Source organism: Salmo salar, chromosome ssa12 (assembly GCF_905237065.1).
Source record: "Salmo salar chromosome ssa12, Ssal_v3.1, whole genome shotgun sequence".
Lineage (NCBI taxonomy): Eukaryota > Metazoa > Chordata > Actinopteri > Salmoniformes > Salmonidae > Salmo > Salmo salar.
The window spans coordinates 8,461,051-8,472,053 of record NC_059453.1 but is presented as its reverse complement, the minus strand read 5'-3'; the positions used below and the strand labels follow the sequence as shown (position 1 = coordinate 8,472,053).

Here is an 11,003-nt window from a genome sequence, read left to right as displayed (position 1 = left end):
TCTGGGAGGAGATCCCTCAGGAGACCATCCGCCACCTCATCAGGAGCATGCCCAGGCGTTGTAGGGAGGTCATACAGGCACGTGGAGGCCACACACACTACTGAGCCTCATTTTGACTTGTTTTAAGGACATTACATCAAAGTTGGATCAGCCTGTAGTGAGGTTTTCCACTTTAATTTTGAGTGTGACTCCAAATCCAGACCTCCATGGGTTGATAAATTGGATTTCCATTGATTATTTTTGTGTGATTTTGTTGTCAGCACATTCAACTATGTAAAGAAAAAAGTATTTAATAAGCTTATTTATTTCATTCAGATCTAGGATGTGTTGTTTAAGTGTTCCCTTTATTTTTTTGAGCAGTATATAAAGATGGGACTATGGGTAGAAGAGACAGCAGGGATAAGAAGTGAGGTGGGGGGGTAAATATAAAGATGGGGTCATGGAGAAAGGGACTATGGGTAGAAACGGAAGCAGGGTGAAGTTTAGCATTTTCCCCAAATGGTTAACGTCAGGATTGGGGGAGGGGAATCTGATCCTAGACCTGTACCTAGGGGAAACTTCACCCCACATTTTCATAAAGAGTCTCAGAATAGGAGTGCTGATCTAGGATCAGGTCCCCTTGTACATGTGTTGTTCAGATCAGATCCAAGATCAGCAGTCCTACTCTGAGACTCTTTGTAAATACTGGCCCGGTGCAGATCTTCAATTGGTCAGGCTAATGCTAGCGATACTAGCCCAATTAACACTAGGGAAGTTAGCATCTTCACAGCATGTTTTCAATAAGACAAGCTAATGTTAGTAAAGAGTGTAGCTAGGTCTGAAAAGGTCAAAAGTCTAATGGAAGGGTTCAATTCATGACAGAGTCATTTCTCCTCCTCCGCCTCTCCCTCCTTCTCTGGTTCTTCCTCGTCCTCCTTTTCCTCTTCCTCGTCTTCTTCTTTGTCCTCTTCGTCGGTATTGGCGTTGGGAACCCAGAGTCCTGAGTCAATACACCTCTTCATGTGGCCCTTTGCCTCCTGCGGAACCCCACAACACACACAGGTTAGAGTTAGAGAGGGTTAGTTAGAGTTAGAGAGGGTTAGTTAGAGTTAGAGAGAGAGTTAGAGAGAGAGTTAGAGAGAGAGTTAGTTAGTTAGAGTTAGAGTTAGAGTTAGTTAGAGAGAGACAGGAGACACTCACCATGGGGTCCATCTTGCTTATAGCTTCCTGCAGCATTGAGATGTCTTTATCATCAAAACACTTCTTCATTTCCTGTGAAACAGGATGTGACATCACAAGTCAGAGGTCAAAAAAGGAGGCTGAGATTGGCGACCACTTCCTCTGAATATGTGACCATAGGTTGCTGACTATTATGAAGATGTGTGTCTGTCTGTCTCTCTGCGTGTCTGTCTGTCTCTCTGCGTGTCTGTCTGTCTCTCTGCGTGTCTCTCTGCATGTCTGTCTGTGTGTGTGTCTCTCTGGGTATGACTGACTGACTGTGTGTGTGTCTCACTGTGTGTGTCTCTGCGTGTGTCTGTCTCTCTCTGGGTACGACTGACTGACTGTGTGTGTGTGTTACCTCTGGCAGAGTGTCGTAGACTTCCACAGGGTCCAGTCCACCAGGCCCCAGTCTGTTTTGTCTCTCCTCCTCCTCATACTCCTCCATAGCCTTTAACAATTAGTTTATTATTTTCATTTTGAACCTCACCAATGCCTCATATTTAACTCTATGTACAGTTGAAGTCGGAAGTTTACATACACCTTAACCAAATACATTTAAACTCAGTTTTTCACAATTCCTGACATTTAATCCTAGTAAAAATTCCCTGTTTTAGGTCAGTTAGGATCACCACTTTATTTTAAGAATGTTAAAATGTCAGAATAATAGTAGAGAGAATTATTTATTTTAGCTTTTATTTATTTCATCGCATTCCCAGTGGGTCAGAAGTTTACATATACTAATTGAGTGTTCGGTAGCATTGCCTTGAAATTGTTTAACTTGGGTCAAACGATTTTGGGTAGCCTTCCACAAGCTTCCCACAATAAGTTGGGTGAATTTTGGCCCATTCCTCCTGACAGAGCTGGTGTAACTGAGTCAGGTTTGTAGACCTCCTTGCTCGCACACACTTTTTCAGTTCTGCCCACACATTTTCTACAGGATTGAGGTCAGGGCTTTGTAATGACCACTCCAATACCTTGGCTTTGTTGTCCTTAAGCCATTTTGCCACAACTTTGGAAGTATGCTTGGGGTCATTGTCCATTTGGAAGACCCATTTGCGACAAAGCTTTAACTTCCTGACTGATGTCTTGATGTTACTTCAATATATCCACATAATTTTCCTCCCTCATGAAGCCATCTATTTTGTGAAGTGCACCAGTCCCTCCTGCAGCAAAGCACCCCCACAACATGATGCTGCCACCCCCGTGCTTCACGGTTGGAATGGTGTTCTTCGGCTTGTAAGCCTCCCCCTTTTTCCTCCAAACATAACGATGGTCATTATGACCAAACAGTTCTATTTTTGTTTAATCAGACCAGAGGACATTTCTCCAAAAAGTACAATCTTTGTCACCATGTGCAGTTTCAAACCGTAGTCTGGCTTTTTTTAATGGTGGTTTTGGAGCAGTGGCTTCTTCCTTGCTGAGCGGCCTTTCAGGTTATGTCGATATAGGACTCGTTTTACTCTGGATATAGATATTTTTGTACCTGTTTCCTCCAGAATCTTCACAAGGTCCTTTGCTGTTGTTCTGAGATTGATTTGCACTTTTCACACCAAATCACGTTCATCTCTAGGAGACAGAACGCGTCTCCTTCCTGAGCGGTATGACGGCTGCGTCGTCCCATGGTGTTTATACTTGCATACTATTGTTTGTACAGATGAATGTGGTACCTTCAGGTGTTTGGAAATTGCTCCCAAGGATGAACCAGACTTGTGGAGGTCTACAGGCACTGAGTTTGAAGGTAGGCCTTGAAATACATCCATACGTACACCTCCAATTGACTCAAATGACATCAGAAGCTTCTAAAGCCATGACATCATTTTCCAAGCTGTTTAAAGGCACAGTCAACTTAGTGTAAATAAACTTCTGACCCACTGGAATTGTGATACAGTGAATTATAAGTGAAATAATCCGTCTGTAAACAATTGTTGGAAAAATTACTTGTGTGTCATGCACAAAGTACATGTCCTAACCGACTTGCCAAAACTATAGTTTGTTAACAAGAAATTTGTGGAGTGGTTGAAAAACGAGTTTTAATGACTCCAACCTAAGTGTATATAAACTTCCAACTTCAACTGTATGTATGTATTTTAGTATTTTGTTCATCAGTCCACAGTTTTGATACAGTCCCAGAAAAGTGTGAATGTCAGAATGTTTTTGGATTAAATATCGCTTTGAACTTCTCCCAATTCCATAAAAATACTTTTAAACACCTGAAGGAAGAAAACAAAATGGAGGGATAATGACCTTTTGTATCCTGATCTTAGCTCTGCCTCGAACTCTTTCTTTAAATGACTCCAGCTCATCAGTAAAGGCCTCCTGGTAGGGCTGGTCTGCAGTCTGACAGAGAGACAGAGGTGTGACATACCGATATATGTGTGCACAGTACATACACACGTGAAGTTAAAACATCAACTCATAAAGCCGGGATTCAATCAAAGGGGCGTTATCGACAAGAAAACAAGGCTTTTCATTGAAAGGTCATTTCCACTTGAGCCGATATCTGCAGCGTTTCTGTCTGTATGCAGTAACGCACCTCTGATTGAATACCGGCCTTTTAATGAACAAAGGCAACACACACACACACTCACCTTGATCTTTTGGAAGAACTCTCTGAAGCATCCTCGAGGGTCGATCTTCAGGCTCTTAGCCAACTCTAAGATGAACTGCATCACTATGGTCTGATGGGCTACCTGATCCATCAAACCATGTTTCTACACACACACACACACACACACACACACACACACACACACACACACACACACACACACACACACACACACACACACACACACACACACACACACACACACACACACACACACACACACACACACACACACACACACACACACACACACAGGTTAACATACACAAAGACACAGAAAGATGTAAACACACACAATATCTGTGAAACACACCCCCCCCCTCACCTCCTCCACCTCCAGGTCGATACACATGATAACCAGGAAGTTAGCCGTCTCTTCACACACCAGGTAAGGGTGGTCAGACAGGTACTTCTGACTGTCCTCCCAACGCCGAAGCATCCCTACACACCACACACAGGTTAGAAAGAGAGGAAGAGAGAAAGAGAGAGGGAGAAGAGTGTAGAACAGACATTAAATGGTTTAGTTGTGAGGTGTTGAAACAGACAGAGAGAGAAGAGTGTAGAATACAGACATTAAATGGTTTAGTTGTGAGGTGTTGAAACAGACAGAGAGAGAAGAGTGTAGAACAGACATTAAATGGTTTAGTTGTGAGGTGTTGAAACAGACAGAGAGAGAAGAGTGTAGAACACAGACATTAAATGGTTTAGTTGTGAGGTGTTGAAACAGACAGAGAGAGAAGAGTGTAGAATACAGACATTAAATGGTTTAGTTGTGAGGTGTTGAAACAGACAGAGAGAGAAGAGTGTAGAACACAGACATTAAATGGTTTAGTTGTGAGGTGTTGAAACAGACAGAGAGAGAAGAGTGTAGAATACAGACATTAAATGGTTTAGTTGTGAGGTGTTGAAACAGACAGAGAGAGAAGAGTGTAGAATACAGACATTAAATGGTTTAGTTGTGAGGTGTTGAAACTCACCAAAGTGTTTGATCTCTTTCTTGTGTTTATCCACAAAAGTCTGGTGTTTCTCCTCCTTCTGTTCCTCCGTCTCTTCTGTCGCTTCCGGCTTGATGTTCAACATACTCTAGGGGAAGAAGGGATGGAGAGGAGGGGAGAGAGAGAGAGAAATATATTTTCAGTGGACAGAACAGTTGACAGTAGAGGAATAAAATGTGACATCAATAGTTGTGATGATAGCCCATATCTTCATGATTTATCCTTCAACAAAGTAATGTATTGTCTTCCTATCTCACCTGGCTGAAGCCCTCCTTGTTGAGGGAGTGGTGTAATCTCTATCTCACCTGGCTGAAGCCCTCCTTGTTGAGGGAGTGGTGTAATCTCTATCTCACCTGGCTGAAGCCCTCCTTGTTGAGGGAGTGGTGTAATCTCTATCTCACCTGGCTGGAGTGGTGTAATCTCTATCTCACCTGGCTGAAGCCCTCCTTGTTGAGGGAGTGGTGTAATCTCTATCTCACCTGGCTGGAGTGGTGTAATCTCTATCTCACCTGGCTGAAGCCCTCCTTGTTGAGGGAGTGGTGTAATCTCTATCTCACCTGGCTGGAGTGGTGTAATCTCTATCTCACCTGGCTGAAGCCCTCCTTGTTGAGGGAGTGGTGTAATCTCTATCTCACCTGGCTGGAGTGGTGTAATCTCTATCTCACCTGGCTGAAGCCCTCCTTGTTGAGGGAGTGGTGTAATCTCTATCTCACCTGGCTGAAGTGGTGTAATCTCTATCTCACCTGGCTGAAGCCCTCCTTGTTGAGGGAGTGGTGTAATCTCTATCTCACCTGGCTGGAGTGGTGTAATCTCTATCTCACCTGGCTGAAGCCCTCCTTGTTGAGGGAGTGGTGTAATCTCTATCTCACCTGGCTGAAGCCCTCCTTGTTGAGGGAGTGGTGTAATCTCTATCTCACCTGGCTGGAGTGGTGTAATCTCTATCTCACCTGGCTGAAGCCCTCCTTGTTGAGGGAGTGGTGTAATCTCTATCTCACCTGGCTGAAGTCCTCCTTGTTGAGGGAGTGGTGTAATCTCTATCTCACCTGGCTGAAGCCCTCCTTGTTGAGGGAGTGGTGTAATCTCTATCTCACCTGGCTGGAGTGGTGTAATCTCTATCTCACCTGGCTGAAGCCCTCCTTGTTGAGGGAGTGGTGTATCTCTTGCTCACCTGGCTGAAGCCCTCTTTGTTGAGGGAGTGGTGTATCTAAAATCAAATCTAATTGACTTGTCACATACACATATTTAGCAGATGTTATTGCGGGTGTAGCGAAATGCTACAGCCTCAATATCTCACCTTGCTGAATCCCTCTTTGCTGAGCGTGTCAACGTTCCAAGGCATCTTTTTCTCCTCTCTCCGATGTTCCTCCATCTTCTTCTCCCACAAGCGTTGATCCTTTCTGTATTTCTTCTCCTCGGCCTGGGCCTTGCTCAGCGCCGTCTTCCTCTCCTCCTCTCCCTCCTTCTTTCCTTCCTCCTCTAACTCCTTCACTCTGTACTGCACCTCTTCCAGACGTCTCTTACACTCTGCCATGTTCCTCTCCAGCTCCTCTCCTTTCTCCTCGAAGGCCACCTGTTTCTCCACACGCGCCTAGGAGGGTGAGAAGAGGGGTGATGAGAGGAAGGGTGGAGGGAGAGAAGGGGGTGATGAGAGGGAGGGTGGAGGAGGGAGGAGAGGAAGGGTGGAGGGGGTGTAGTGGAAGATTAGAGCAGCGGAGAGAGGGTGGAGGAGAGATGAAAGATAGGAGGGACATGGAAGGATGAAGGGGAGGATGGGTGGAGGGTGATGAGAGGAAGGGTGGAAGAAAGATGGGAGAAAGACGGAAGGGTGGAGGAGCGAGGAGAGGAAGGGTGGAGGGGTGTAGGAGGGAGAAGAAAGCGGTGGGGGATAGTAACATTGTTGTTCTTTAAAATGTTACCTATTCGCTAGCTAACCAACCATCTTAGAGGAACAGGACTAATGAAGATAATTTAATATAGGTAGGCTGTGACTGGCCTCACACTCCAGTACAGTAGGTGGCGGCGTATGCAACAAAGTTGGATGCAATCCGCCAACCAAATCCCAAAGAAGAAGAAAAATAATAATTATGTTCAAAGCAAGATATTGTACCTAACACAATTCTGCTGGATTAGTTGATGTAGCTAGCCAAGGTTAAGGTGTATCACAGGCTGTGTGGAGAAACTCTTATTGAGCAAGAGAGACAGGAAGGAAAGGCAGACACAGAGAGACAGAGCTGTGGACAAACTCCTATTGAGCAACTAGGCTACTACTGTAAAGCCCGAATGTTGAAAGCCTTGCCTAGTAAACACCCTGGACCAGAGCTAAGCCTAGCTAGCTAGCACTTTAGCCAGTTGGATTAACGTTAGTCACGTTAGTTGACCAGCTAACTAGATTAGCCGGTTGAGTACTGATTTATATGGCTAAGAACTTAGCTAGCTAGTGTTTGCTGACATAGCTACTGTCGCTAGCTGCCTAACTAGTCACGTACGTGAGCTATTTCTGTATTAGTATTATTTTAGTGAAGACATATCGCCTGTTGTCATAGCTACCTGATGCCTCCATCGGAAGAGGCTCGGGGTGTCGATATTGGGGTGAGTCTCATCTTCGTCATCCGACACTTCGATGTGGTCCCACACACTGTAATCAATAGTCCTAGACGTCATCTTCTAGCTCTCTCTCCTTCTCTTTCCGTGGGATGTCCACGCAACAACAGCACACTAAATGGAATGATGTGTAAAGAAAATGTTAACTTTGGTCCTGTTGAAAGAGAGGAAATGCGAGGTAAGCTTGCAGAGAACCCGCCGCCCTCTACTCGTTGCTTCAGCTCAGAAATATTTTCTGGAAAGCTCTGTTGCTTCCGATCTGCGAGGTAGTGTGACGTAGAAATCGTGCGACAGAGATGGGTTTGGAGTCTTCGAGAAGCAGAGGGTCCTGAGCTGATAATTCACTGTGAAAGTAAACTTTATATTTTTAGACTTAGTTCATTTTAATCTCTGTGGAATGTTTATTTATTTCTAGAGCAAAACGTTAAGGTACATTCTGTTTATAATCACATATGTAATCTATAGCGTCAGCCACAGGAAGGCGCACAAGGAGCAAAAAGCAGATTTTTTTGTTGTTGAAATCACATCAAGTTACACCTTCTGAGTACTTCCAAATGGTTCTTTATTGGGAAAATATATACAAAATAAATGCATTAATCTACACACCCATGTGCATACATATATATAATAGTGCTTTCTTTAAACACATATCCTGTTAATTGGTACTTTATGATGACTGAGTGAATTAGACAATACAATGCAAGTAATAAATACTGAAATTAACATGATCTGCATTGAAAAGTGTAGTATTTGATTTTGCACCGGTCTGCAAGTGTAACCAGATACACTACATGACCAAAAGTATATGGACACGAACATATCTTTCCAAAATCATGGGCATTAATATGGAGTTGGTCCCCACTTTGCCGCTATATAGGCTTTCCACTAGATGTTGGAACATTGCTGCGGGGGACTTGCTTCCATTCAGCCACAAGAGCATTAGTTGGACGATTAGGCCTGGCTCGCAGTCAGCGTTCCAATTCATCCCAAAGGTCTTCGATGGAGTTGAGGTTTAGGGCTTTGTGCAGGCCGGTCAACTTCTTCCACACCACAGGAGATTGGTGGCACCTTAATTGGGGAGGACGGGCTCGTGGTAATGGCTGGAGAGGAATCAGTGGAATGGTATCAAATCTGTCAAACACATGGTTTGATGCCATTCCATTCGCTCCGTTCCAGACATTATTATGAGTTGTTCTCCTTCAGCAGCCTCCAATACTCCACAGCGATCTCGACAAACCCTTTCTGTATGGACCTCGCTTTGTGCACAGGGGTATTGTCATGCTGAAACAGGAAAGGGCCTTCCCCAAACTGTTGACAAAATGTTGGAAGCACAGAATTATCTAGAATGTCATTGTATGCCGTAGTGTTGAGATTTCCCTTCACTGGAACTAAGGGAGCCTAGCCCGAACCATGAAAAACAGCCCCAGACCATTATTCCTCCTCACCAAACTTTACAGTTGGCACTATGCATTGGGGCAGGTAGCGTTTGCCTGGCGTCCGCCAAATCCAGATTCGTCCATCGGACTGCCAGATGGTGAAGAGTGATTCATCACTCCAGAGAATGCGCTCACTGCTCCAGAGTCCAATGGCGGCGAGCTTTACACTACTTCAGCCGACGCTTGGCATTGTGCATGGTGATCTTAGGCTTGTGTACGGCTGCTCGGCCACGGAAACCCATTTCATGAAGCTTCCGACAAACAGTTATTGTGCTGGCGTTGCTTCCAGAGGCAGTTTGGAACTCGGTAATGGGTGTTGCAACCGAGGACAGACGAATTTTTGCGTGCTACGAGCTTCAGAACTCGGCGGTCCTGTTCTGTGATCTTGTGTGGCCTACCACTTCGCGGCTGAGCCGTTGTTGCTCCTAGATGTTTCCACTTCACAATAACAGCACTTACAGTTGACCAGGGAAGCTCTAGCAGGGCAGAGATTTGACAAACTGACTTGTTGGAAAGGTGGCATCCTATGACAGTGCCACGTTGAAAGTCACTGAGCTCTTCAGTAAGGCCATTCTACCTGCAATGTTTGTCTGTGGAGATTGCATGGCTCTGTGCTCAATTTTATACACCTGTCAGTAACGGGTGTGGCTGAAATAGCCGAATACACACATTTTACATAGGCCAACATACACAGGCAATCCACATAGTGTATCCTACATTCAAATACAAACAAGTGCGCTAACATTGACTGGCTAGCTAGCAACTACACTAGCAGTAAATGCTAGCCAGCTTGCTAGTTAGCATAAGCTGCTAAGAGTGCTAGCTAGCAACTTTACTAGCAGTAAATGCTAGCCAGCTAGCTACGTTAGCATAAGCTGCTAGAAGTGCTAGCTAGCAACTTTAATAGCAGTAATTGCTAGCCAGCTAGCTAGTTAGCACAAGCTGCTAGGAGTGCTAGCTAGCAACCTTACTACCAGATGTCTGAGGTAAAATACATTAAAAAGATAGCGTAACTTAACTGCAGTTGTAAATGTTTCTTGTGAAACATTATGACTGATAGCTTTACAGTTAATGTTGTTTTATAACCTTGTAGGTATTTTACACAGCATTGTGATGTCATATAGCTAGATAGCTAGCTACATTTTTAAGAGAGAACTTTTCAATTGGCATCTCTTCCCCCTGTTTTCAGTCACAGGTGGGGACTGGATTAGGTGTGAGCAGTGCAAGAGGTGTGCTCATGAGTTGTGCTCCAATTTTACTGGGGATAGCTTTATTTCTGACCCATGTACAAATTCGAATTGTGCAATAGCAGAGCATAAGAGAGTTGCCACATCAATGTTACACTGAATTAATTAGTCAAGTTATTGTTATGAAATGTTAAATTCCAATGTTATTAAATAACATTGCTATTGACTCCCGAGTGGTGCAGCGGTCTAAGGCACTGCATCTCAGTGCAAGAGGTGTCACTACAGTCCCTGGTTCAAATCCAGGCTACATCACATCTGACCATGATTGGGAGTCCCATAGGGTGGAGCACAATTGGCCCAGTGTTGGCCGGGGTAGGCTGTCACTGTAAATAAGAATTTGTTCTTAAGTGACTTGCCAAGTTAAATTAATAAAATATGTAATATAATATTCAATTAATATGTTTGTTTTTTTCATTTTAAAGATTGCTGGGATTTAAAATCTTGCATTATTCAAATAGCATTTTGTGCAATTGTACATCACGGATTGTATATGTAAAGTAATTAAAGGTAAAGGAACAACAAAGAAAATGAATGTGCAGGAGAGTTAAAAAGACTTTACATCAAATCTCCTCATAGTGCAGATATTAATAGTGACCTGTGCAACACCATCCCCCCCCCCCATATTTTATTTAAATCATTAAAATAGACTTAGCTTTTAAGTATTACTTACTAAATAATGTCTTAATAAAACTGACTAAATGGATTTTAACACACTTGTGTGAAATCCTATGCCATAATCTTCTACAGGGGTAACTGGCACCCCCTGGGACAACCCGGTACTTTAAAAACAACGCTCCTTTTCTGAAAAGAAAATTTCATAAAATAACAAAACAAAATAACAAAAAAAGTGTAAACTGTAGCCATGTATCTCCTTTTATAGTTTATTCTGCCTAAACATGACCTTTATCCACTTACC

The 11,003-nt window shown here is 43.7% G+C and overlaps 1 protein-coding gene across 1 annotated transcript; it reads right to left on the bottom strand.

The window, feature by feature from the left end:
- Positions 1-325: 325 nt before the first annotated feature.
- Positions 326-7,685, bottom strand: LOC106564104 (hsp90 co-chaperone Cdc37). The gene is made up of 9 exons (XM_014130099.2): positions 7,351-7,685; positions 6,098-6,391; positions 4,786-4,891; positions 4,134-4,249; positions 3,789-3,911; positions 3,445-3,537; positions 1,559-1,648; positions 1,180-1,251; positions 326-1,016 (listed from the first exon to the last, which is right to left on the bottom strand). The coding sequence occupies exons 1-9, from the start codon at positions 7,462-7,464 to the stop codon at positions 864-866; spliced, it is 1,161 nt and encodes a 386-aa protein (XP_013985574.2). The 5' UTR covers positions 7,465-7,685; the 3' UTR covers positions 326-863.
- Between the last annotated feature and the right edge of the window lie 3,318 nt (positions 7,686-11,003).

Coding starts and splice junctions, on each gene's coding strand:
- LOC106564104 (XM_014130099.2), bottom strand. CDS start 7,464: ATGACGTCTAGGACTATTGATTACAGTGTGTGGGACCACATCGAAGTG. Junction 6,392..7,350: donor TCTTCCGATGGAGGCATCAG/GTAGCTATGACA, acceptor TCACCCTCCTAG/GCGCGTGTGGAGAAACAGGT. Junction 1,017..1,179: donor TAAGCAAGATGGACCCCATG/GTGAGTGTCTCC, acceptor GGGGTTCCGCAG/GAGGCAAAGGGCCACATGAA.